We start from the raw sequence: 27,491 nt of genomic DNA, 5'->3' as shown, positions 1-27,491 counted from the left end.
GATACCTCGCGAGAATTGCCCGTTGATCCGCTCGGGCGAATCCTCGTCTCGCGGCGCTTTTCCCTTCCTTGCATCCCTCTCAAACGCCTCATCTGACGAGGAACCTTGGTCTCGTCGGACTCCGCCCTCCTCTTAGGGTGTCCTAAACAACGCTCGGTGAAAAGCAATTGGTGCGTTTGGCGCTGGCCCAGTCGTCTCTGATCTTTTGCCTCCAACTGGCTGGATTATAGGTTCAGCCATGCGCCTAGGATCTCCAGGCTGGCTGGATCCTGAGATGGCTGGCTCTTGTGGTGGCCGATCGGCTAACATTCGCTGCTGCTGTTGTTCCATTGCTTTTGCTATTCCGGCTTGGATTAACCTTTCCAACTCTTCTGTCGTCAGCGTTACGGTCGTTGATCGTCCGACATCTTCCATCCTCTGCTTCTGGGTTCAGGTTGATTTCCCACAGACGGCGCCAATTTGATCCTGCCCCGAAGCTGAGTGAACGTCTGTCGGGAAATACCGCTGATGTGGATCTCCTTGTGCGGTGGAAACGCCTCGCTCCTGCAATCACAAGTCGTTAGTGCTAAGCCGGGAAGGGGTTCCTGGCAACGTCCCTCCGACGCTCAAGTCACACAACGGCAAGAAGAGAAATGAAAGAAATGAAGAAGTGAGTGGTGGTGCTCAGAGACGTATCTGTGCGTACCTCCGCGGGTGACTACTCCTCTTCTTATATAGAGCTTCAGGTTGACTACACACTTCCCGGGCGGACGTGACTTCCTAAGCTTTCCTCAATATCTAACATCGGGAAAGGATCCCTGACACCTTACCTTAACGGGGCGGACGCATTTATGCCAAGGCGGCGCAATCTTCTTACGTACGATTTTCTGTCCATTCGCGCCGTCAGCCGGCGGCATCGACTCCCAAAAGGATGTTAAGACATATTTCCCTTCTTAAATGTCAGTCGTTAATCTGCTGTCACTTCCTTGGGTCTATCCGGTCGGCTCACTCTTTGGTCTTCGACGGGTATCTCTATTCTGATCGGCATGAGTATCTCTTTCCCCGGCCCACCTTAGATTCGGCCCGCCTTCTTTGAATTCTTTAGACTGATCGGGTTGTGGGCTCGGCCTCACCGCCACAAACTCCTCCTGCCGCTCGGCCCATGGGGACTTTGGTCCGGCTAGTCTCTTAGCCGACCGCCCTTTGACTTTGACGACCATCCGAACGTTGAACCTCCTCGGCGGTAGGCCCCCTAGGTCATCACTGGATCAATATGTAATGTAATTGTAACTGTATATTTGTTGTATTATAATTATATAAGATTTATATATGTGGTTGTATAAGAATTGTGTTATAATTGTTGCTATAAATGCATCAATAACTTGTGACCGTGTGCTACAGATGCACTTTACCGTAGCACGTGGTCACACACTGTGGTTAAGTGCATCCGCAGTGTGTGGTCGCGTGCTGCGGAAAAGTGCATCTGCAGCACATGACCGCACAGTGCAGAAGTGTTATGACTTTTAATAACTTAGAGTTGTGCGACGTGCAATGTATGCTGTGGATAACCTAACTGTGCGCTATGAAAAGTTATATTTGTTGTAGTGTGTGTTCAGAAGGAGAATGCATAAATTAGTAGACACGATTGATAACAAAAGGAATATCGGGTCATGTGATTGTGATATATTACAGTGCCCCAATAATGCTTTGGTAAATATGGGGGTCAACCATTGTTGAGGAGGATGAGCATGTAGTGAAACCGCCTTCAATAATTAATGTGGAGATAGGACGTGCACTGTCCATTTTAACTCGTAGAAGTCCTGTAATATATTTACTCTAAGGCTCCATTTGGTTTGTGGGATAAGATTAATAATGTTAGGGATTAATGATATGATAGAGAATATTTGGTAGGTGGGATATGATTAATGGTGTAGGGATTAATGGTGTGATAAATAATCATTGGCTCCCCCAAGGGATTATTTATTACACCATTAATCCCTACCCTATTAATCATATCCCACCTACCATAATCCTATCCCATAAACTAAACGGAGGCTGAGAGAAAAGACAACCTTCAGAATGTGGAAGAAATTCTATGTCAAGGAAAAAACGAGCGTTGCCAAGATTTTGAATAGGAAACTCTTGATGAAGAAGATGGAGCAATATGACAATGTCTTTTTGATCACTACCAATTATTAAAATATTATCTACGTAAATTAAAAAAAATATTGAAAATTTCTCATTGCATTTATAGAATAAAAAAGAGTCAGTTTTTAAGACACAGAATTCCTGAGTATGAAGCCAAGTAGATAGACGATAAAACAATGCATAAGGTGTTTATCGAAGACCATATATAAATTTCTAAAGTTGGCACACATGTGTTGAAAGTTGTGGGTGGATGAATCTAGATGTTTGTTCCATAAAAATAATTTCTTTAATGTGTCATGAAGGAAAGCATTTGTAACATCTAATGGTCGTATTGGCCAATTAGAGTTAACAACTATAGATAATAATAATCTGATTGTTGTGAGTTTGACGATCAAATTAAAAGTATCATTGTAGTCAATACCTAGTTGTTGATTAAAGCCCTTAGCAATAAGGCGAGTTTTGTAACTCAATGGATCCATCTACACGATACTTGATTCAGTAAATTCATTTATGGAATACAAGGAACTAAGCTCTAAGTTATATTGTGAAGAAGAGCATCAAACTCTGTAATGATCAAAGCATGCCAATTTGGATTTTTGACTTCCTATGTAAAGCTAGAAGGCTCAATAAAATTTGAAGAAGCGACAAGAGTATGTGGAAGATGATAATGAGTGGAAATAATTGGACATCGAACAAAAATATCGCTTAAAGGAAGTATTCAATGAGAAGTATCATCATCAAAGCTATTCAGAGATGAATAGCCAAACTGATAGAAATCAAAACTAGAGAGTGGGTCACCACTAGTCATTGAGGTTGCAGAATTAATGGAGATAGAGCCAAGATATCATCTATTCTTATACTTTCAATATGTTTTGTTGGATTAATCTGTGGACATTCTAATACACCACTCGATGATAATAGAAAAGTACCTTTATTATCTAAAGGATGGTCTGAGGTGGCAATTGCAAATAGAAAAAGAGACTTATCAAAAGTAACATGTTGAGAAATATATATTCGTTCAGTCAAAATATGGAGGCAACGATACTAATGATACAAATTACTATAACCAAAGAAAACACATTTTTTAGAGAAAGAACTAAACTTGTGTTTAGAGTAAGGTCATAATTAAGGGCAACAAGCACAACTAAAGATATAGAAGAATGAGTAATGTAGAGGATGATTATAAAGTCTATCTATGAGGCTTTTGTTTTGAAGTAGTGAAATGGGTAAATAATTGATAAGATATAGATCAGACTTTCTTTTTCATAGAAAAAATCTAAGTGAATTTGCTAAAATTATCAATAAAAATAACATAATAAAAAAATCCTGATTAGATAGAATAGGAGTACGACCCCACAGATTAAAGTGAATAATTTTCAAAGGAAAACTAGAAATGCAAATAGAAAACACAAAAGATAGTTTATAAGATTTTATTTTCATACAAGATTCATATAAATGAGATAATGAGGCTAAAGAAGTTGGTAAACCAAAATAATTAATAATATCTTGAATAAGACGTAGAGACAGATGACCAAGACGTGCGTGCTAAGAGAATTTATTCGTGCGTTCTCTAACAAAGTTTTGAAAGGTGGGTTGAAGATGATAAAAATAATTTTTAATGTCCCCTTAGAGTAAAATAGTTCCTGTCACGGGATCCTTCATAAGACATTAATGAGGATGAAATTCAAAAAACACATCATTATCAAGAACAAATTGACGTACGAAAAGTAAATTCTTAGTGATAGAAGGAACATGAAAGTATTGCACATGAGAAAAGTATGAACACATGAGTGAAAGGATGTGTTTCCAAAGTGAAAAATTTATAAACCTAAGTCATTGCCTATTTACACCATGTTGGGTCCAAGATAAGACAAATTTATATTCCGGTGTAACATGATGAGTTGCTCCAGAATCCGGATGATATCCCAAGGTTCCAAGAACCGACGACGTTATATTAGGAGGGATGGAGAGTGAGAATGCTCCAAAATGAAATGATTGAGTACTAGATTGCCAAAATGAGGGAGGAGTTTAATTCAATTATTCAAGTCCTCGTAGAAAATTTGAGTCAAACCTTTTATAACAATTTTGAGCATAATGACTATACTTGAGGCAAATCTAACAGCGTCCTCGACCTCGGCCTCAACTCTGACCTCTGATACCTCCATTCTAATTTTGATGATGATGTCGCGAAGGAGGTTGATTAAACTTATCAAGTTATAGAGTTTTGCTAATCATCTGTGCCGATAAAGATAAAGAATCTGACATACTTTGAGATTGTATTTGTAAAAATCGTTCATGAGAGGATAGTATATCATGAAGACTTTTGAGCGACACTTGATCCATGCGAATTGTCACACTTAGAGCAAAGTTATCATATTGAGGACTTAAACTTGTAAAAACATGCATTAATAGTTCTGGATCAAAGAGCATATGTCCAATTACAGCTAAGTTGTTGGCGATAGTCTTGATTAATTGCATATAGTTATTGATAGAGACATTTCCTTATTGCACAAACTGTAATTGTAGACGAAGTTAGAAAACTCGTGCTTGAGAGTGGAATGTAAAAGAGTGATCAAGAGATTTCCAAACTTGACGAAAGTTGTTGAGCCCAACGAGCATGATAAGTATAGATTTAGTGATTGATGAGATTAATCAAATCAAGACTAATTGATCATTCTTAAATCAAATAACATAAAATGAATCATCTTTTGGAGGTGAGAATAAAGTATCAGACCAAGTAAGTCATTAACACAAAGTAAAGGAAGAATTTGTAATTTCCATAATAAATAGTTACCATAGTCAAGTTTAATGGAAAAGAAAAGAGCCGTATAAATAAGGAAAGAGGTATTTTATGATGATATTTCTATAAATTGTCTAAATAATAATGAAAAAATATATGACATACAATCATAATAATAATAATAATAATTATTATTATTATTATTATTATTATTGTAGCAATGAATATATTGATTTTGAAAATATTATCTTTGACTATCGATTAATGTCAATATTGATTATGGTGTCAAATATAATAAATTTAATTGAAATCAATTTAAAATTATTTTTCATAATTACTTTATTTGTCACCATTACTTAGCGGGGTCTTCATGAAACCTAAGAGCACACAGTTGCTCTTAAATTTCAAGCCTGTCTACAAACTTTTATTCTAAACTTTCAATTTAGTCTTATTCTCCTAGTACCATCAAAGTAAATGAACCATCATTCTTAACTTCTAGCCAAGGGCTGGTAATGTACCTGAGGCTTGCTTTAACGGCAAGAACAGAATATTTATCACTTAAAGTTAAAATAATTAACTCGCTTTGTTTTCTCCTTTGTTTTTTTCCTTTGATTTTCCTTCTCTCGTCTAGTTTAACTTATATACGACTACTAAGCACGCCGACTTATCTAATTATATAAGTATTTACCTGATTAAGTTGTTCTGATATATACTAACAAGATTGATCAAAAAACTTAATTACTTTCGACGTGGCTCGAATTCATATGTATCATATTCGTGTAGAATTTAGATAAAAGTAAAAAAAATTAAGACTAGTACACGATCGAATCTACAAATCGTCGATGTGTTGCTATCACTCTTTTTTGTAGCATCTACTTTGCTTCCTGAAAGAGCTTGGAATGGAGATGCATGCGAAGACATCACTATAAATAGCAAGCTAAATTACACACTACTACAAACCACAAATTAATGGCCATCATTTAGAAATCGTAGCCTATGATCTTATTCATGATCGGGTATGGCGGATTCGATACTGAAGGTCTACTCCGCGAAGCCAATTCTTCCGGACGTGTCTCGTGTTCTTGCTTGCCTCTACGAGAAGGATGTCAAGTTCGAGCTTAAAAACTTGTATCCGGGCCACCATATTGCCCGTGACTTGCTCACTCTCCAGGTTCGTAAAATTGTACATCATATATTAGTTTAATACGGACCGGATCGGTCGATTCAACGTAATGCATAAGTATTTTCTTGGGCAGGCATCTACAAGATCACCGGTTACAGCGTGGGAAGATGGACAAACTTTGCTATTTGGTAAGGAAGAACTATTCTCATTTTCCATTTCCAAAAATTCTCATTCGCCCTCCAAAGTTTAGCAAATTGCATTTTGACTCTCTCGAGTTTTGAAAATTTGGATTGATCGACCTACCATGTATGGATCGATTGGAGTTCGACAAACTAAACTAAAAGGTGTAAACTGAAATGGTTCTAAAAATTATTAGGGTTAAAAGGAAATTTTGTGAAGTGAAAAATTACCAATTACCCCTTTGTTTTTTTAAATTTAGTGTATGAGATTTAATTGTGTAAAATTATAAATAGATGCTGAAAAATTCATTATTCTGATTTGAACCGTTACGGAATTATAAATTTATGGGCTGTTATGACTGTTATATGAATTATTTTAGAATCTAGAGCGCTATGCCGTTACATATCGGAGAAGTACGCGGATCGCGGAAACCGTTATCTCCTGGGAAAAGACATCCTCGAGAGAGCCTCCATTGAGCAATGGCTGAAGCTCGAGGAGCAGAGCTTCGACCCCCTGAGCCGGGACCTGACCTTCCACCTCGCCTTCGCCGTCGAGCCCTGCGACCGCGCCTTGCTCGTCAGCGGAGCGCAAAAGCTAACCAGTGTCCTCGACGCCTACGATCAGCGACTAGGCGATTACGAGTTCCTCGCCGGCGACGAGTTCTCCCTCGCCGATCTGTCGCACCTCCCCAACTCCCACTACATCGCCCACTCCGACGAGTGGGGCCACCTGTTCGAGTCCCGGAAGAATGTTCGCCGGTGGTGGCACGCCATCTCGCGGCGGCCTTCGTGGGAGAAAGTGGTGGAGACTCTTAACGAGGTGGACATCGAAAGGGGGGATCAGGAAGAGGATGCCACTGCAAGCAAAGAAACTCAAAAAGAGAAATCCAGCCTGCACATTCTGCCTTCCAAGTCCAGCGGAACTCAACCCCTTACTAGTTTTGTTCCTCAACCTAAAACACATAAAGTTGAATTGTTCAAGGGATCATCAACTTCAACTTCTGAGCTTCCAAGACAAGATCCTACCAAACCACAATCTTCTGAGGTGATCTCTACCTTTCTAAACTCAATCACGTTAATTGTGCAAAGATACACTAAGTTAGCTATTTATATTGCTCTTATGGTACCTGATTAGGGTTCCAAGTTAGGGGAGGATGATGGGCCAACTTCTTCTAAATCCTCTGGAGCTACTTCAACACAATCAACTCCAAGTACAGACATGAGTGCAAAACCAACACAAGCATCATCTACTTCAACTTCAGAGGTACCAAGAGAAGATTTTGTCAAGCCATCATCTTCTCTAACACCTACTGCTAGTCAAGCAAGCTTAGCAGCTACCGATGTAAGTTACTCAATGTCTCTCTAAGTAATATACCAAGCATATATTAAAAAGTCTCTACTCAATCCTCTGGAATTTCACTAACACAATTAGCTTAAAGTACAATGCAAAATGCACCATCAACTCAAACATCATCAATAGTCAGGCAAGTCCAACTATTATATTGATGTAAATTTTGACTTCTCTTGAGTTAATTACTTGTCTTCTTATACCATACTTGAGTAGGGTTCTGTACTAAATGAGAATGATGGACTCACTACTCAATTCTCTAGGATTACTCCAATATATTCAACCTCAAGTACAGTAAAGAACAAATGCATCTTCAACTTCAAAGACTCCAAAACAAGTTGTTAGGTCACCATCTTCTTAGACACTAATCACTAGTTAAACACCTTCAACAACTATTGGTGTATCCTCTACATCTTTAAATTCATCTTATTGAGTAATTTAATAACTCAAATCATATCACTCATATGAAGATATATTGATTAGGTACTTAACATCCTCTTATCACGTTCAATTAAAGGGTTCTATAACAAAGAAGGAAGATGAACTAACTTCTTCTCAATCCACGAAAACTACAACACAATCAACTTGAGTACAATCAACAACATACATTGAACAAAGACTCCAACACAAGATTATCCAAAACCATCAACACCTTTGGCACCAACCATTAACCAAGAAACACCAACAAGAAGTAATGTAAGCTCTACTTCTCTATGTCCATATTGCTCAACAATTAAATAACTCACTCATATTACTTACACGGAGAGACATGGATTAGCTAGTTATCTTTCTCATACCTTCTCTGGTAGAATTATATTAAAGAAGAAAGATATGCACTACCCAATCCTTAGAAACAACTCTTATACAACTAACGAAATATTTTTTTTTTAAAAAAATATTGACATCATCAATTTCAAAAACTCTTATACAACATTAAAAAAAGCTCTTGGGTCATCATCCACTCTCACACCTACCTTTTACTTTTAATGAAACAACTTCAAAGACAATTGACATGGGCTCTACTTCTCTAAGCTGATTTTATTGAGTACTCAATTACTTAAATCATATCACTTGCATGATGACGCATTAGTTTGTTACTTAACTTCCTCTTATCACACTTGAGTTGGATTCTGCCACAAGAAAAGATGATAAATTGCCTTCTTCTCAATCCACTTGAACTACATTACAATCAGCTCAAAGTACAACAAAAAATATACAATCAACTCAGAATTATCAATTTCAACATCAAAGACTTCAGTGCCAACTTTATCGCAACCTCGATTTTCTCCAACATCTATCACCAACCAAGCAACTTCATTGAGTGATGTAAGCTCGATTTTTCTATGCTCAAAGGATGATGCTATGATTAGTTAGCCCTCAAAAACTATATCAAAGAATATATAATAAACTAAGACATCATCAATTTAAAATTTAGAGGCTGCAAAAAAAGTTATTCTCTCACACCTACCTCGACTGAGGAAACATCAAAAACTATTATGTAGGGTCTACTTCTCTAAATTGATTTTATTGAGGATTCAATAACTTAATTCATATCACTTGCATGGAAATACATTATATTAGTTAACTTTTTCTTCTCTCACTCGAGTAGGATTCCACCCCAAGAAAGGATGACAAATTGACTTCTTCTCCATCCACTGGAACTACATCGCAATCGACTCAAAGTACAACAGAAAAATTACAATCAAGTCAGAGTTTATCCACTTCAACACCAACCTTATCCCAAGCAACTTCACCGACTGATGTAAGTTTTAATTTTCTATATCAATATTATTACATAACTCAGTCATATGATATGCATTGGAAGACATTGCTCTTGTAGTATTTTGCATTAAAGAATGATAGAGTGGTGACTTTAGAGTCCTCTAAAACTACTCCTATGCAGCCAACTAGAAGTACAACAAAGAATTTAGAACAAATTGATACCCTATCAGTTTCAACTTCAGAGGATTCAAAAAAAGTTATTGAGACATCATCCACTATCACATCTGACGCTACTAAAGCAACTTCAAAAACTATTAATGTAGGCTCTACTTCTGTAAGTTGATTTGTTTTAGTATTACTTATTTCATATCACTTGTGCGGAGATACATTGAGTTAGTTATTTGACATTCTCTTGTCTCACTTGAGTAGGATTCCACCTCAAGAAAGGATGACAAAATGATTTCTTCTCAGTTCATTGGAACTACATCACAATCGGTTCAAAGTACAATGGAAAATAAAGAATCAAGTCAGAGTCTATCAACTTCAACGTCAAAGACTTCAACACCAACCTTATTCCAATCTCCATCTTCTCCGACATCTACCACCAACCAAGCAACTTCATCGAGTAATGTAAGTTTTAATTTTCTATATCAATATTATTAAATAACTCAGGAATATGATATGCATTGGGAGGCATTGATTATCTATTTATCTTACTCATACGATGTTCTTGTAGGATTTCAAATTAAAGAATGATAATGTGGTGACTTTAGAGTTCTCTAAAACTACTATGCAGCGAACTAAAAGTACAACAAAGAATTTAGAACAACTGATATTCCATTAGTTTCAACTAAAGCGAATTAAAAAAAAAATCTTGAGTCATCATCCACTATCACATCTAACGCTACTAAAGCAATTTCAATAACTATTGATGTAGGCTCTACTTCTTTAAGTGTTGGGTTTTTCGGGCCGCAAAAATCGCTTTTTGCGTTGCGGAAACCCCGAAACCCCGCTACCGGATCCGTGCAAAGAAATAAAATTTTCGTAAAACTTCGAGTACGAGTTTCTAGCCTAGATCTAAACTAGAACTACAAAGGAGAAGAGCTTTATCCTTGATGTGATGTCCTTCGCTAATCCCGCTCGTCCAAGGTTCGCCGGATCTCGAGAGTATCAAAGTAGATACTCCTCTATGTATATCCACACAAGCAAGAGATGGAGAAACCAAACAAAAGGTGTGCTAGCACCTTTGAAAGGTTCGGCCAAGGTGGAGGAGAGGGAGAGAAGAGAAAGCTTGAGGAAGAAGATGAGAGTTACACAAAAGAAATGAAACTCACCCAATGAAGTAAAGTGGCCGGCCACTTCAAAAGCTTTTAAACCTCCATGGGATATCAAGAGTCACAACTCTTGATCTCCCTCATGAGGTGGCACACACATGTGCTAGCCTTGATGATGTGGCACATCATCATTAGTCCACTTAATGCCAACTCACAAATGAGGTGACAATGGTCAAGTCAAACTTGACCTTTCATCTTCCTCTCAAGTCAAGTCAAACTTGACAACTTCTCTCTCATGGTTGATCAAATTTAACCATTGGTTCAAGTCAATTTTAATTTAATGAATCTCTATTCATTGAATTAAATTAATTCAATGAGTCTAAGTCCAAATTAGACTCATCTAACACATGAACCAAATTGAGTCCAACTCAATTAGCCTAATTTGGATTACTCTTAATCCAATTTGGTTCATCACATGGACCTAATCCTTTAGGTTCATCAAATGAACCTAATCTCCATCTAATTGCCCTTAGTGTGTGACCCTATAGGTTCTTATAATGTTGGCAATACTCCTAAACTCATTTAGAAGCATAAGTAATAAGCGGTATCTAGCAACACATTATTACTACCCAAGTTATAAGAATGTTGAGATCCAACATCACCTTGTGACTACTAATTGTGACTCTTCACAATATATGACAAGTGTCCTTCTATCCTTGACATCTAGATTGATCAATGTGAGGCATAGACCGTGTCATCCTCTAATCAATCTAAATCTTGAATCTCAAGTAGACTCACTCAATCAAATGAGATCAACATCTCATATTGACTCATTTGAGCATGGTCATGCACTTAGTGGTCTCACTCTATCAAGAATATCGATGTCACTCCCGCCATATAGGAGGGATAGATCCCATCTACATCACTCACATCCCTCCGCATAATTTGTTACATATCCAGTAATCGCCTTTATAGTCCACCTAGTTACGGGTGACGTTTGACGAAGCCAAAGTATGCAACTCCTTATGTAGGGAACCATGGCCACTTCAGGTCCAAGGACTAATAGTCATACTAATAGCCACATGAGAAAGTATATGACACTCATATAACGATCCATGATACTTTCTCATGGCGGGTCATTCAGTATACATTCTCCAATGCATACCCATGTGTCAACTTGATATCTCCATATCCATGATTTGTGAGATCAAGTCATCGAGTTGACCTACATGCTAGTCTCGACGCATTAACATTGTCCCTGAATGTTAATACTTGACTAGGAATGATTAAGAGTAGTGTTCCTTATATCATCTCACTATCGATTCAACCAATCCATTGATATAGGTAAGAACCTTCTACTTAAGGACGCTATTATACTTAGTTATTTGGCACCAATACAAGTAAGTATAATAACCATAAACAAATGCCTTTTATATATATAAGAATATGATACAACAAGTCCATACAACAATCATCAAATGATTGGCTAAACAATGGAAAATAAAGAATCAAAGTCAAAGTCTATCAACTTCAACGTCAAAGACTTCAACACCAACCTTATTCCAATCTCCATCTTCTCCGACATCTACCACCAACCAAGCAACTTCATCGAGTAATGTAAGTTTTAATTTTCTATATCAATATTATTAAATAACTCAGGAATATGATATGCATTGGGAGGCATTGATTATCTATTTATCTTACTCATACGATGTTCTTGTAGGATTTCAAATTAAAGAATGATAATGTGGTGACTTTAGAGTTCTCTAAAACTACTATGCAGCGAACTAAAAGTACAACAAAGAATTTAGAACAACTGATATTCCATTAGTTTCAACTAAAGCGAATTAAAAAAAAAAATCTTGAGTCATCATCCACTATCACATCTAACGCTACTAAAGCAATTTCAATAACTATTGATGTAGGCTCTACTTCTTTAAGTTCATTGGTTTGAGTTTTACTTAATTCATATCACTTATGCATAGATACATTGAGTTAGTCATTTGACTTTCTCTTTTCTCACTTGAGTAGGATTCCACCTCAACAAAGGATGGCAAAATGACGTCTTCTCAATCCATTGGAACTACATCACAATCAGTCCAAAGTACAATAGAAAATAAAGAATCAAGTCAAAGTTTATCAACTTCAACGTCAAAAACATCAACACCACCCTTATCCCAACCACCATCTTCTTCAACATCTGCTACTCAAATAACTTCAACTACTACTGATGTAATCCCTCGTATTTTATCAAGTTCATTTTATTCAAAATTTCAAGACATCCTATGGCTTGTTACTTATCTTTGTTTTCTGGCAATTCAATAGGCTTCTACTCCTTCAACAAATGGTAGATCAACTACTCCACAAGCTCAGAATACAACAACGAATACTCAATCGAACTCCTTGCCATCAACCCAAGGGTCTCCATCTGTGAGCCAGGGCGGCCCTACATCACGATCAGTCCAAAGTACAATGAAAAATAAAGAATCAAGTCCGAGTTTATCAACTTCAACGTCAAAGACTTCAGCACAAACCTCATCCGAATCACCATCTTCTCCAACATCTACCACCAACCAAGCAACTTCATTGAGTGATGTAAGTTTTACTTTTATACGTCAATATTATTAAATAACTTAGTCATATGATATTCATTGGGAAACATTGATTAGGTATTTATCTTACTCATCACGGTGCTCTTGTAGGATCTCACATCGATAAGGATAATGTGGTGACTATCCAATCCTCTAAACTACTCCTATGTAACCAACTAAAAGTACAAAAAAAAAGGAACAAATTGATACATCATTAGCTTCAACTTTAGAGGATTCAAAAAAGATTCTTGAGTCATCATCCACTCTCACATCTACCATTACTAAAGCAACTTCAAAAACTATTGATGTAGGCTCTACTTCTTTAAGTTGATTTATTTTAGTATTGCTTAATTCATATCACTTGTGCGTAGATACATTGAGTTAGTCATTTGACTTTCTCTTTTCTCACTTGAGTAGGATTCCATCTCAAAAAAGGATGACAAATTGACTTCTACTCAGTTCATTGGAACTACATCACAATTTGGCCAAAGTACAATGGAAAATAAAGAATCAAGTCAGAGTTTATCAACTTCAACACCACCTCCACCATCTTCTCCAACATCTGCTACTCAAATAACTTCAACTGCTACTAATGTAATCCCACATATTTTATCAAGTTTATTTTATTCAAAATTTCAAGACATCATATGGCTTGCTACTTATCTTTGTTTTCTGGCAATTCAATAGGCTTCTACTTCTTCAACAAATGGTAGGTCAACTACTCCACAAGCTCAGAATACAGCAGCAAATACTCAATCGAACTCCTTGCCATCAACCCAAGGCTCTCCATTTGTAAGCCAAGGTGACCCTACATCACAATCGGCCCAAAGTATAATGAAAAATAAAGAATCAAGTCAGAGTTTATCAACTTCACCGTCAAATACTTCAACACCAACCTCATCCGATTCTCCATCTTCTCTAACATCTATCACCAACCAAGCAACTTCACCGAGTGATGTAAGTTTTACTTTTAAACGTCAATATTATTAAATAACTCAGTCATATGATATGCACTGGGAAATATTGATTAGGTATGTAACTTACTTATCATGGTGCTCTTGTAGGATATCACATCCAATAAGGATAATGTGGTGACTATCCAATCCTCTAAAACTACTATGTAACCAACTAAAAGTACAACAAAAAATTTAGAACAAATTGATACATCATTAGCTTCAACTTTAGAGGATTCAAAAAAGATTCTTGAGTCATCATCCACTCTTACATCTACCATTCATTAAAGCATCTTCAAAAACTATTGATGTAGGCTCTACATTGAGTTAGTCATTTGACTTTCTCTTTTCTCACTTTAGGATTCCATCTCAAAAAATGATGACAAATTGACTTCTACTCAGTCCATTGGAAATACATCACAATTGGGCCAAAGTACAATGGAAAATAAAGAATCAAGTCAGAGTTTATCAACTTCAACACCACCTCCACCATCTTCAACATCTGCTACTCAGATAACTTCAACTACTAGTGATGTAATCCCTCATATTTTATCAAGTTCATTTTATTCAAAATTTCAAGACATCCTATTGCTTGCTACTTATCTTTGTTTTCTGACAATTCAATAGGCTTCTACTCCTTCAACAAATGGTAGATCAACCATTCCACAAGCTCAGAATACAGCAGCAAATACTCAATCAAACTCCTTGCCATCAACCCAAGTTTCTCCATCTGAGAGCCACAGTGGCCCTACAAATCCAGCAAATAAAACTAATGTCACAGTAAGTTAAGTCTCTCCTACCCTTTCCCTTCTCTAGTAGTTCAAGGACTCAATTGCTTAAGTTTGCATCAGATATAATATATTTGGTATATGTCAATCTTCAGGGTACAATTTCAACAACTTCACAAGGATCAACAACTCCATCTACTAATACAACACCAAGTAATGCTCAACCGGATTCAACTAATGAGCATTCAAAGTAACAAGAGGAGAAAGCTCAGCCAAAGACTCCTCCAAAAGACTCTCCTAATGAATCCAGTAACTGAGAAAACAATTTCCTTGTACTTCGACTGCTACCTGAATTATTTTTTATCAGTTAATGAACCTTTACTTATTGTTGTTTCTGGCTTTCTTGACAGTTTATCTACCAATATGTAACTTAACACTTGGTGTGATATTCTAATAACTTCTGTTTGTGGAGTTGATCACTAATAGCATTCAATATCTTAAACACTTCACAGGTAGGATTTCAGAGTGAAATTTAGGGATAAAATATTAGAAGAAAACAATTCTATTGAAAAAGTAGCTACTATCATTATGGAGAATAACTTCCAAAACCACCAACAATCATTTACTCATTTTCATTATTCTCAGCAAGAGAGTGAACTATCTTTTTGTGCCTGATCAGCCATCATGTTAACAATCAATATCACCAATAATTAATCTGTACAATCGCCCTTCTACTTTTACAATGGCATCTTCCATAACTGTTAAAAGTACCTGCACTATTGAAGCTCTATTTGAACTATAGGCGTACACTCCAGTTCGTCTAACCTCTACCAATGGTTGGAAAAGAAATGGGAAAGGGAGTACACAATTTCACAGTCCCAATGCTAAGTTTGGGTTGGGATTTTGGGAGTCTAATAGAACACCTGAAACTGGTGACCCTGTTGGGTGAAAACCTAAGTTTAGATTGTGAGGAAAAGAAACTGGCCTTGGCATTGTTACGGCTTCCCTTGTTCTCTGACAACCATGTGAATCATCAGGAAGAAAGCTGGAAACTGTATTTGGATCAGCAGCTGAATTTACCCTATTACTTGTTGATGGTTGAATGCTATTTATTGGAAGCATGTTCGTTGGCACTCGAGAATGCATTACCATTGCCTCAAAACTAGAGTTCCCGGGTGGTGATGATGCATTGAAAGTCCTCCCAGAATGAGCAAGATGATTAAACCCCAAGGGGGTGTTAAAGCCATTCAAAGGAGGCTGCATAGCGCCTACTTTTGGAAGTTGATTTGCTACCTTTTGCCAAGTACCATGGAAACCTACTGCACTCTGTGGTTTCGAAGAACTTTCTCGATCTCTAGTACTGTACTCGGCAGAATCCAGGTATCTACAAGGGAGAGATGGGGTAGCTGATGGAGTTGATCTTGCTTTAACTTCATTTTCTGTATCATCTACTGCATTTTCTGATATGGATGCACTCGTGGAAGGTGTATTTTCTGGCTGGAAAGAATGTGGAGATATCGATATCAGGGGCGGCTGAGACATTTGTGATGATGCATCTTTCTCTCCAACCCACCCCCGGCCAAATTTGGTCCCACGAGGAAGAACATGTTCAATTCGTCTAGCAGCAATGTCCCATCCAACAGGACCAAATTTTGCAGCAAATCGTGCTAAGCTCTGAGCATATGCATGCTCTGTGTAAAGGCCGACCTGATTGACATTGAGACACCGTCAACTTTGTTAGTAGATGATTTATTGAGATATTATGTCATGGCATCCAAGATCTAAAAGGGTCAAAAGTATGACTGAAGGGAAAGGATGTAAGTCTTGAAATAATCTTCCAACTCTGACAGTTGTAGTGAATATAACTATTACATAGTTATAAGAATGTTGGAGATAAAATAACCAAATCACTAGACACTGAATAATGGGCACAGACAAAGCTTATATATTGGAGTCTGACTTAAAACTTACAGGAATTAGCTGCTTTCTTTCTCCATCAAATGTTGTTAACACTGACGGCTCCTGAGCTTCAGTAAATGCATTACGACGGTTTTCATCTATAACAACGGACTTCTTTGAATATTTTGATGTGGAAGAACCTACAAAAAAAAAACCCAGACAGAACAGTCAAACAGTTGAATTTGCAAATGGTGATGATTTTCTGTCACACAAAATTTGAGAAGTAAACCTGAAGTATCTTCATTCCTGTTCGAATTATGAGCTTCTGTATTGCGAATGCCACAAGTTTTTGTAGGTAAGTTGGTTAAGGTGGTCTTATCTAATACCTTTTGTGATAAATCAGGTGAGAAATTGACTGAGTAACGAGTATCTCTGGCATCAACACTAGGTGGACGACCTATTTTCTTGAAAATATCTTTAGTTGGTGGCCGGCCTCTCCGTGCCGGTTTTGGTTCTTGTTCATTGTCATCACGTTCTTGTCTTAGATTGTAAAAATTCTTTTTTGCTAGTTCTTGAATAGCCCGAGCCTATACAGACAAAATACCTATCAACATAGAAATAATACAGCGCATATGTCAATGCTGAAAAATCAATGAAACAAACAGATAAACATCCGACACCTGTCTGTGGTAGATTGTGTCTGATGCATTGTACTGCATTGCATTTGAGCAGATTAAGAAGACATCGTTCTGCAAACCATGAAAATACAAGTGCAAAATTTTCAGACTAATCATAAAGGGTCTCAAGCAAAAAATGCCCAAACCTCAAAGAATAACAAATGAAGTACAAGATGATAAAACAGTACTACAGCGGTAGATGAAACACGCTACAACATTGTTATGTTACCATTTTCAAGCATGAGAACAATGTGATCGGGATGAAGTTTGATGTACAGCAATTCCTTTAAGCTAATTCATAGTAACACTACTAGTAACTACATTCTAATACATTATTTTATTCCATCGATATATTATACATCATACATACCATTGTTACTCATCATTCAGAAATATAATCAGTAGATACTCCATTTGTTTTCTGAAAACCATCTACATGAATTGTTCTGGAACCCTTTCATAAGATTTTTCTAAATATTAAAACACTAATGCGCTATGCTACTAAATATGATGAGCAGCGTAGATAAGAAATGATGTAAGATAACCACTAATGGATGGTACACTCTACAGTGTTGTTTCCATCTACCAATTTCAGAATGTATTTTTTCTCTTGCTAAGCTTCTTATATGATAATAAAGTGCCATAACTGAGTTGGTTATCACATGGCAAGTTTGCAGAATTATAAGGTAATAAAGTCCATGCTAATAGCAACCGGCCAATTCGAGGAGCTTAAAGATATGATAACCAGAGAAAAATGGTTCATTGTTATGTGTGAAAGGTTCTCTAACGTCTTAATCAATTGGAGATTAAAACATCAAAAGACCAATATTTAGACAAATCAAAGTTTCTGAGTCATGCTTGAATAAATAGCTTGTAGAATCAGGAAGCCCAAAAAAAAAATGAAAAATGATTCGAGATTGAAGATTGAACCAAAGAAATCCAAGTAATTAATTGGATCTTTTAGCTTGTGTTTCACTTTTTAGTTACTATACTTTTCTACAAGATGAATTCATTCTTTCTAGAAGTATTATCAGCTTTTCATGATACACTAATTTCCCCAGCTCAGCGTCCACACAGTATCATTATATTATGCAAGAAAATGTAGCATCATAGGGAAGTGCCCATGGAGATCTATGACACCAAAAGTTCTTAGAAAAGGAAACTTACGACAGTATATAGTGGCAACATATAAAATGCTACCATATGCTTGCATAAAGTAAGTTCTATTAGTCATCTAACATATTATTATTAAAGGGCAACAATAGTATTTACTTATGCCAATGCTACAGAAAAACAACTGTTATTATTTGTTAGATATGCCAATTCATACACCAATAAAGTAATTACATTTCTCATATTTCAAAAAGCCTGCTCACAATTATAAAGATGGTACTTAATAATAACCGATCTGACAACATAAACCAACATGCAAGCTGTATCATCTAAGGAACATATTCTTATGTTGAACTGTAACATAATATAAACTTTGGGGGAACAAGTGTAGCCATCAATACTTTGGAATGACTAAAATATTAATATCTATTGTTGCTTCCATTTGTCTTTTCCCATTTAACAATAGTCAGAATGTGCCAAATCTATTAATCAAAAATAGATGTCTAAAACTTTTAGAATCATATAGGCTGTAGTCGGGGTTATTTCATCATCAAAAGGAATAAAAAACAACTTCAATAGCGAACAGATGGCCAAGGTCAAAGAGCTGCAACTACATAGAAGCAATTAACACTGTGTTTTAAGTAGCAGGACTCTTGGGTTTGCCATTGAACTCAATAAGAACCAATAATAATTTGCATCGGCATAGAAGCAAGAAAGCAATATCTAGCATGCAGCTTCTGAGTAGTAATAGTTGGGAAAAAAACTACAAAGCAGTGCTGGTTGTTCAAGTCTACTTTTAGATCTAAAAAGTTTAATAGCCTGAGCAACCATAGCCAGAAATTTTCTAGAACCCCACATATTCTTCATTCAGTAAACCAAGTTAATAAGAAAAATGAGGTCAAGTTCTATGCTAATAAATTATAGTGGAAAGACAAAAAATATTTCACAAGCAGAGTAGAAAGACAAAAAATAGATAAATGAGCCAACTTTCAAATATTAGACTTTTACTACAGTTCTACTTATATCTTGACATTTTGATAAAAGTACCAAAAAAGCACAATGCTGCAAGTTGACTTGTTCATTCCTAGTCTTCATTTTCAGCATGATGAGGACTATCTCAAAAGACAAAGAAACTAGCTGGTAACTGCAAAGTGAATCAGATACTGGGCAAAATCAGTAAAAGAGTTAGCTAACGTGCAAGCCAATGAGAAAGAAGGAACTAGACGCTCTTATCAGTAGCACCTCCAAAAGGGAAGAAATGCAATGGAGTTAGTCTGCATTTTAACTTTTGATGTATCAAGAATTGCTTGTTATTTAATAAGAATTTCTTGGTAAAAAGGGATCACCAAAAAAGAATACCACAGATAAGCATAAAAAATGTCAAGACGTGTCAATAAGTAGTAGAAAACGACTTGACATTCAAATATTCTTAGTAACTGACCTCGAACTGCTCCAGGTTGCCATAAACTCCATCTGAAACTTTCTTTCTGATGGTAGCAAAATCCATGGGATGCTTGATAATGTCATGGTAATCTGGAAGCTGATGTAATGGCCAACCAAGATGTCTTTCAATCCCCGTGTCTATAAGGTAACCATATTTAAAACACAACGCACCTCCTCAGGGTCAACTGGCTCCGCAAAGACTCCATAACTATCTTTTCTGATACGATGAGAAGAAACCAATAAATCTAATGAAAAGATACATAATTGAACAGAACATGCACATCGGTTAAACTACAGAATGGGGAAGTAGGCAGAGTGCAGGTGAGAATCAAACAAACAAGCACAGCACTCACTTCTGTAATCTATCAAGGATGAAAACCAATAACTTTTTGTCCGGTAATGATGTTGTGGGTCCATAATCTGATGGCAATAATACACAAAAAATTATCACAAAAAGGCATTCACAAAACAGGTGCACGAGCGAGGCATCAAACCTTGTGGAAGATCTGTCACTTTCAGTGTAGGATTCTGCCTCTGTGCCTGAAACAAGGGAAATGACCCAGACCATCTCAGCAAGAAGGAAAGAAAAACACTTGAACAAGAGATAACAAAGATCACCTTGATAGAGAAAAAAACAAAAAGATTATCTTTTTTCTTGCAAGAAAAAAAAAATTACTAGGAGGTTGACAAATCAAGCCCACTGCGCACTCACTCTCTCTCACTCACTCACTCACTCTCTCTCTCTCTCTCTCTCTCTCTCTCTCTCTCTCTCTCTCTTCTCTCTCTCTCTCTCAATTTGAAGTCAAAGATGACAAGAATAAAAGGAAAACAGAACGGTATTCAAGGATCCCGCAAATCTAAGAAATGCCCCACCCGAGAAGCCCGCAAAGATTCCCGATCCAGATACGGAATCGTACCAGAAAGTAAATCCGCATTAGGTTTGCCACTCAAGCCTCTTACAATACAACTAATTGTTTGCGGACCACCAAATTCCCAATTTACTCTCCAAGGATCTGCATTCCAGCAGTCAGAGAGAGAGGTAGGGGAAGCGAATGAATCGTAATCAAACTACCTGGGGATCATTCCGGACGAGGCCGACCTTTCGGGTTCTTCCATCGTCCGATTCAGAGCGGGCAGCAGCCGAATCAGCGTTAGGGTTGTCGGAAAGCCGAAGAACGGGGCGGAGCTTCTTCTCGCGCCTCCCCTGGTCGGAATCTTCGCGATCGCCTGCTGCTCTGCGATTGTCGCCATCGGGGCTAGGATCGCAGTGCTTCTCCTGCTGGAGGCGGAGGCTTCGGCTCTGAATGTCCAAGAGGGAGGGTCTCCCCTTCTTCTTCGTCTTCCTTGTCGTCGCGGGTGCTTTCGTGTTGCCCATTCCGTACGCCCCGCTCTCTCTCTCTCCTCGCTCGCTCGGAAGCATATGCCTCACGTGATGCTCGGCAGTATAGGCTCTCTCATGTTTAAGTTTATACATAAGATTATTATATGCAAACCATAAAAACAGTTGCTTCCATAGCATAGTGGTAGTGCGTTCGCTTCGTAAGCGAAAGGTCGCGAGTTCGATCCTCGCTGGGAGCTATCTATCTTGTTATTTTTATTTCCCACAACGTTTTTTAAAATAGCATTCAAGAATTTTGAACGTACAATTATTTTTTTATTTATTGAATTACAATATTTCTCTAAAAGTTAAATCTTCTATATATATATTTTTTAAAAAACTTAATTTATTATTTTTAAAATTGACGGTGAAAGTTAAATCTGGCTTGATCGTCCGGCCGTAAAGATTGGCGTGTCCTCTGGCTTTTAATATCTGATTCGAGCTCGCAACTGAACCGCACCAAACCCAAATGGGTCAACAGTCTCGTACTGGGTCTCCACTCTCCCACTTCCTTCGCCTCCCCTTCCCGGCCCCCCTCCTTCTTCTCCTCTCCCTCCCCCTCCTCTACGCCGTCTCCCTCCTCCTCCTCCTCCCCTCCTCCCCCTTCCGCCGCCCCCTCCGGACATCGTTTCCTTGCGGCGCCTCGCCGATCGACCTCTCCGCCGGCCGATGGGCGCGCCGCTCGACTCTCACCGCCCCTCTCTACGACGCCTCCTGCCCTTTCCACCGCAACGCCTGGAACTGCCTCCGCAACGCGCGCGATGGCATGGACTCCATCAATTCCTGGGCCTGGATCCCCGACCGCTGCGGCGGCGCGCCGGTTCCGCGGATCGACCCGGCTGCGTTCCTCGGAACCGTGAGGGGAAAGAAGATCGGCTTCGTCGGTGATTCTCTGAACGAGAATTTCCTGGTGGCCTTCCTTTGCACTCTCAGGTCGGCTGATGGCGGGGCGAAGAAGTGGAAGCGGAAGAGGGCGTGGAGAGGTGGCTACTTTCCCAAGTTTGACGTCGTCGTGGCTTACCATCGCGCTGTTCTGCTAGCGAATTATACGTACGTACGGCCAATTTTTTTTATCTCTCTTTTTTGGCGATTTAAATTTGCAGATCTCAGGTCACATGCCTCCAATGTGGTTTCTGTTTGACCTAGACTTGTGATAATACCTTCTTCATTTTACTCGATTTATGAATTCTTTTGAAATGGGAGTGTAGGGTTGCATAATTAAGTTGGAATGAACATCTAGATCTGTATGTCAGCAGAAAAAGGCTTATTTAATTGTTGAAAAAATTGATGGACAAAGCTGAAGCTAACTATCCCAATTCCCAAAGGCTGGCTTCATTAGTATTAGTTTCTGAAAGTCAAATGACCTCTTTTTTGAATACTAGTTGATATCTGTGGACAAACACACAGATTTGCTTCATTAGTAATAAATAATAATTTCTAGAAGTAAAATGCCCTCTTTGTTTTTTAACAGCAGTTCATCTCTGTAAGACTCGCATGTCTCCAAAACTCTGATAGACTTTCCAGAAAGAAAGATCAAATCAAGTGTATATATGCTGTAAATCATCTTCAGATAAGTCCTTTGGGGTTATGGTGGCTTTCAATTAATGATTCTCACTTCTATATCAAATCCATGGTCACCATTGTTTCTTGCATCTCATTTGGGCCACAATTTGATATTACTTTATACGATATATAGAGGAAGTCTAATAGTTGTAACTGAAACAAGCTATTGCAATTATCAAGGCTGCACAACTTAACTGGATATGTGAAACTTTAAGGTTGTCATGACTATTGTATTTTTAATCCTAATTTCAGAAAGGCACTATTAGTGAGACATTTAATCCATAATCATATTCATGCTGTTGTGGCCTAACATATTGTTTAAGCTAGTTTTGTTTTTTTTTAATGGAAATTTCAAGCATGGATCAGTAATATTAAATGTTTCCATAGAGGCCAACGACAACATACGTCTCTGTACTTGTGTAATTACTTGCAATATTGTCCATCTTTTTCAACAATGGATTTTTTTCCCTCTCATTACGATGTGGTAATTTTGTCATACTTACATTCTTAAAGGTGGCAGCCTGTGGATAGTTCATCTCAGCTAGGTAAAGATGGAATCAAGGGAATCTATAAAGTTGATATTGATATACCTGCAGATGATTGGGCTATTGTCACCAAGTTCTATGATGTTCTGATCCTGAATACTGGTCATTGGTAATATTCCATTACTCATCTCTTTACCTTCATACTTTCGAGTCATATACACAATTAATGCTATTTCATTCTAGACGTTTGCTGATTGTTGTTGTTTGCTCATGCTGACCAGTCAAGAAATATTCTAATGCATGCATTTGAAAACTTCTGGTTTAATTATGGTTTATAATGCCTTGAAAACCATATCTATATGAGATTGAGGTAGCCATTATTATCACCCCTATACATAACAAACTATTATTATTTCAAGCCCGATAGTTTCATCTAAGTCTTGAGTAAATAAATTTCAGAATTTCTGATCGCCTATGATATTCGACCATGAATTGAAATATCTAACTGGAATAGGTGGGGTGCTGATAAATTTCCGAAGGAGACGCCACTTGTTTTTTACAAGGGAGGAAAACCAGTAGACCCTCCACTTGGAATCTTTGCTGGACTTGAGATTGTCCTTAAAAGTACGATCTCTTATATTGAGAAAGAAGTCCCGAAAAAGACCATCAAATTTTGGCGTACTCAATCGCCGAGGCATTTCTTCAGAGGGGAATGGGACCGTAATGGTAGTTGCTTGTCGAGTGACCTACTAAGAGAAGAGGAGGTATATTTCCACTTTTGTGTTGTACTTTGACATATTAAAGAACTTATTCGGTGGATAATAGTTTATGATGTTATAATACTTTTGTCTAATTTCCTCAACAGCTTGATTCATGGTTTGACCCTAAAAATAAGGGAGTGAATAAAGAAGCAAGGGAAGTGAATTCTTTGATTCAACAAGCATTGCTTGGCACAAGTATAAGTTTACTAAACCTGACTCACTTGAGTGAGTTCAGATCGGACGCGCATCCAGCAATCTGGTTGGGCAAGAAGGATGCGGTGTCGATCTGGGGACAGGACTGCATGCATTGGTGCCTTCCTGGCCTTCCTGATACCTGGGTCGATATCTTAGCTGCCCAAATCATGTACAACTTTGAAGGAATCTGAAATCTCAGGGAGCATAAGATCCAGTTTGCTACCACTCTTAAAAGCTCTTCTGTTTATCCTTGCAGAACAAGAAGGTTAGTTAATCATTTTCATTTCTTGAGCTGAATTTCACATTTAGGCAGATTCATAGTTGCAATTACTACTGTCACGCCCAGGAGGTATACTCGTCCGACAGAATAGACGGTACCCGTAGTGACAATATACGATACAACATAATATGAGTCCAGAACGCAGACCTAAAAGCACAACGGAAGATATAAAACATAGTCACAACACAAATAGAGGGATTTACACAATCCACTCATAACATAAAAAATTAAAAGTGATTGTATGCCGACACGGCTTAACACAACAAATATCACAACTGAATAAAAGTACATGACAAGACTACAAACCACAAACAAAATCAAATGCAAATACAAAGCAATAAGATGGACCTTTGAGCGACAAAACACATCATCTACCTGCTAATCTGGAAATAAAGGGAAAGCAAGGGGCAGTGAGTACAAAATACTCAGTGGATATAAGACAAATAGTGCATGATCAATATAGGGGAAGAAGATCACGGGAAATACAATCTCAAAAGAAATACTTACTACCTCTGTAAAAGCACTAATATAATCAACTACTAACAAAAGGATAACTACTGCATAACCCTCCACTAATCTGCTCAACCAAGTATAACTAATAAATCGGTATTACATAAATAGTACATCCAAACCTGCACAAACAAATTCATAACTAGCATATAACAAGTCCTGACTAACACAACATGCTACCACAAATGAGTCTCATGGGTAGTCAGGATATATAACTAGTTACTGTCCACGAGAGAACGCTCTATCACAGATTGTCCCGTGGGTGGATAGGATGAGGTAGCTATCTAGCTCTCTATCCACTAATTACAGGAGAACGCTATACCACGGATAGTCCCGTGGGCAGGATATATAAACAGTCACTATCTGTAGGAGAACGCTCTACTACGGATGATCCCGTGGGCAGACATGATGTATAAGTGTACAAACCAAAAATAATAAGTAAGCAGTGGCAATCACATTCAAGAATGAATTCTGCTAGCTACACTATGGTATGGTTTCACTAGTATATAACAAGTAAAACAACAGCAAGTAAAACAATCAATCAATCTCATTCAGAGAATATTAGTCATTTAGTTGTAATATCTCAACTAACTCTATGGTATCATCATAAATACACTAAAACAAGGAGGTCATACTCAAGGAGTCCTAGATGGCAGTCTGAAACAGATAACCTAATAGAATACTCTACCACTTGTTATAGTATAATATCTAACACGTATAGGCATGAGCCTAAGTATATAACCATATAGTATGGTGTAAATGCCCGAGCATATGATCACAATTACGCTATGGTATGGTAATATCCTACATGTATAACCAACCCAAGCAGGAATAACAAGTTACACTGCATTGATGCCAAAATAGATCAAAATACAAGATTAAATAATAAAAGGTCAACCTCAAGAAGTAACATAGAGTAGATATCAAGGTAAAAATAATTACTACACAAGCAATGTAATTAATAGAATCATGCCCTAAGGTCAAAAATCTAAAGAAGGCAAGCAGAAACTATCCACCTCAAATGTAAATCGTGTTGAACTAATCCCATGTCTAAACACTAGTTTCAAATCAAAGTCCCTGTAGCTTCTTCTCCGCGATTACTCATGCTGACTGACGATCGAAATGGAAGGAATGGATCGTAGCTGCAAGACAGCACTGGCGAAGTGGTGGCACAATGTGGACAACGGCATCGGTGATCGGCGATCAACGATGGTAGCCTCAGCCCAGACACGATGCTAAGTGGAGGCGACACGACTTTGAGAGCAAGGGAGGGGACAACTCACATGGGAGGTCGGCGACCCTTGCTCCCATCCGAAGGACGGTTGGCGACAACGGTCTCTCACACAACCAATGACTATATCGGGAGGAGAGTACTAGAGAGATGACAATTGGCGCCAACGTTGAAGAAGGCGACAATCGAGTTTTAGGGCACGAGTCAACGGCATGGGGCGAGGAGAAACAGAGACAGGATCGGGAGAGGGCTCGGTTGTGTACACCGTCAACCGTCTGCCGGTGTGGCAACATCGGAGTTGGCAGTGGCTGCTCGGGCAACAACCCACAAGCAGTGGCGTCGGTGTTGCGTGGAAAGGGAGAGCGACGATAAGAGACGGGGGAAGAAGGGGTTCGGGCAATAGCTTTTAAGGTTTTTATAACTTAGGTTAAATGATTTCAACCTTAGGTTAATTTACTCAATTAACTCTCACTTTAGTACTTTAGTGATATTCAAAGTAGACTTCCTTCAAGTCTAATTGATTTATCCCTTTAAACATTTCATACGAACTTTGTTTAAATCCTGAAAAATTCTTAAAATTTTTAGGTAATTTTGTAAGATTATTTTTCAAATGATACTTGTTATTTAATTACTGTATCTCACATTCTCAATGATCAGATTTGTCACTAGAAAGTTATATTTGTAAGCACATGACTGATTTGTCTCACTAAAAAAAAAATTATGCTGCAATAAACTTACTTATAAGGTATAATCCATTTAGTTGGTACAACATAGACATACAATATATATAAATAAGTTTATATTTCTTATAATTCCACCAATGAGTAAATTTAGCTTTTCAAATATTAATAAAGGAGAAAGAAACCTACTAAAGTAAAACAACCATAGATGAGCAATGAGGGGGCAATACCTTTTTTTATATATTAGCATATTATATGGCATGAGAACGTCTTTTATTTTGATTTGTGAATTGAATTTGTTTCATTGTTATTCAGTTCAATCATCGTAGTTGTTTGAATTCAGAATCCAAAAACCATTTCTGCAACCATTGAGATTTCTTAACGACTATTCATGACAAAACAATTCAAGTGAACTTTTGTTTACATATGACTGTTTTTACTAGTCCTAGTTAATATCTGCTAGGGACTGATCAAGCAGAGCAATTCAGAGG

General features: G+C 37.7%; 3 protein-coding genes and 1 non-coding gene across 15 annotated transcripts; 3 read left to right on the top strand and 1 right to left on the bottom strand.

Annotated features, from left to right (window-relative positions):
- The first annotated feature begins 5,827 nt into the window (after positions 1-5,827).
- On the top strand, positions 5,828-15,264 carry LOC122008860 (mucin-5AC-like). Of its 12 annotated transcripts, XM_042564737.1 has the most exons (15): positions 5,828-6,038; positions 6,124-6,178; positions 6,550-7,214; positions 7,305-7,511; positions 9,127-9,279; positions 9,358-9,573; positions 9,669-9,771; positions 12,033-12,130; positions 12,545-12,745; positions 12,839-13,108; positions 13,522-13,698; positions 13,792-14,061; positions 14,418-14,591; positions 14,685-14,837; positions 14,941-15,264. In XM_042564737.1, exons 1-15 carry the CDS (start codon positions 5,886-5,888, stop codon positions 15,037-15,039), a joined length of 2,994 nt encoding a protein of 997 aa, XP_042420671.1. In that variant the 5' UTR covers positions 5,828-5,885; the 3' UTR covers positions 15,040-15,264. The 12 variants fall into 12 exon arrangements, with proteins under 12 accessions (XP_042420671.1, XP_042420675.1, XP_042420672.1 ...); XM_042564741.1 differs by lacking the exon at positions 12,033-12,130 and having other exon boundaries at positions 9,421-9,573; positions 9,669-9,869; XM_042564738.1 differs by lacking the exon at positions 12,033-12,130 and having other exon boundaries at positions 9,358-9,558; positions 9,669-9,869.
- A 183-nt stretch (positions 15,265-15,447) lies between these two features.
- LOC122008862 lies at positions 15,448-21,336 on the bottom strand. Its single transcript, XM_042564749.1, has 9 exons — positions 20,990-21,336; positions 20,412-20,457; positions 20,271-20,337; positions 20,089-20,134; positions 19,916-20,014; positions 17,365-17,433; positions 16,974-17,271; positions 16,757-16,884; positions 15,448-16,492 (listed from the first exon to the last, which is right to left on the bottom strand). Exons 1-9 carry the CDS (start codon positions 21,290-21,292, stop codon positions 15,656-15,658), a joined length of 1,893 nt encoding a protein of 630 aa, XP_042420683.1. The 5' UTR covers positions 21,293-21,336; the 3' UTR covers positions 15,448-15,655.
- Positions 21,337-21,423: 87 nt separating this feature from the next.
- On the top strand, positions 21,424-21,495 carry TRNAT-CGU. Its single transcript has one exon. It is a non-coding gene; the product is annotated as a tRNA-Thr (tRNA).
- A 281-nt stretch (positions 21,496-21,776) lies between these two features.
- LOC122008865 (protein trichome birefringence-like 12) lies at positions 21,777-24,556 on the top strand. Its single transcript, XM_042564752.1, has 4 exons — positions 21,777-22,345; positions 23,372-23,512; positions 23,858-24,107; positions 24,209-24,556. Exons 1-4 carry the CDS (start codon positions 22,062-22,064, stop codon positions 24,488-24,490), a joined length of 957 nt encoding a protein of 318 aa, XP_042420686.1. The 5' UTR covers positions 21,777-22,061; the 3' UTR covers positions 24,491-24,556.
- The last annotated feature ends 2,935 nt before the right edge of the window (positions 24,557-27,491 follow it).

The sequence above is a fragment of the Zingiber officinale genome, chromosome 8A, assembly GCF_018446385.1.
Source record: "Zingiber officinale cultivar Zhangliang chromosome 8A, Zo_v1.1, whole genome shotgun sequence".
Taxonomy (NCBI): domain Eukaryota; kingdom Viridiplantae; phylum Streptophyta; class Magnoliopsida; order Zingiberales; family Zingiberaceae; genus Zingiber; species Zingiber officinale.
This window is presented reverse-complemented; position numbering and strand designations above follow the sequence as displayed.

Coding starts and splice junctions, on each gene's coding strand:
- LOC122008862 (XM_042564749.1), bottom strand. CDS start 21,292: ATGGGCAACACGAAAGCACCCGCGACGACAAGGAAGACGAAGAAGAAG. Junction 20,338..20,411: donor AGTGACAGATCTTCCACAAG/GTTTGATGCCTC, acceptor TATTGCCATCAG/ATTATGGACCCACAACATCA. Junction 16,493..16,756: donor AAAGAAAGCAGCTAATTCCT/GTAAGTTTTAAG, acceptor AATGTCAATCAG/GTCGGCCTTTACACAGAGCA.
- LOC122008865 (XM_042564752.1), top strand. CDS start 22,062: ATGGACTCCATCAATTCCTGGGCCTGGATCCCCGACCGCTGCGGCGGC. Junction 22,346..23,371: donor GTTCTGCTAGCGAATTATAC/GTACGTACGGCC, acceptor ACATTCTTAAAG/GTGGCAGCCTGTGGATAGTT. Junction 23,513..23,857: donor ATCCTGAATACTGGTCATTG/GTAATATTCCAT, acceptor TAACTGGAATAG/GTGGGGTGCTGATAAATTTC.
- LOC122008860 (XM_042564737.1), top strand. CDS start 5,886: ATGGCGGATTCGATACTGAAGGTCTACTCCGCGAAGCCAATTCTTCCG. Junction 6,039..6,123: donor GTGACTTGCTCACTCTCCAG/GTTCGTAAAATT, acceptor TTTCTTGGGCAG/GCATCTACAAGATCACCGGT. Junction 13,109..13,521: donor AAGCAACTTCATTGAGTGAT/GTAAGTTTTACT, acceptor TCACTTGAGTAG/GATTCCATCTCAAAAAAGGA.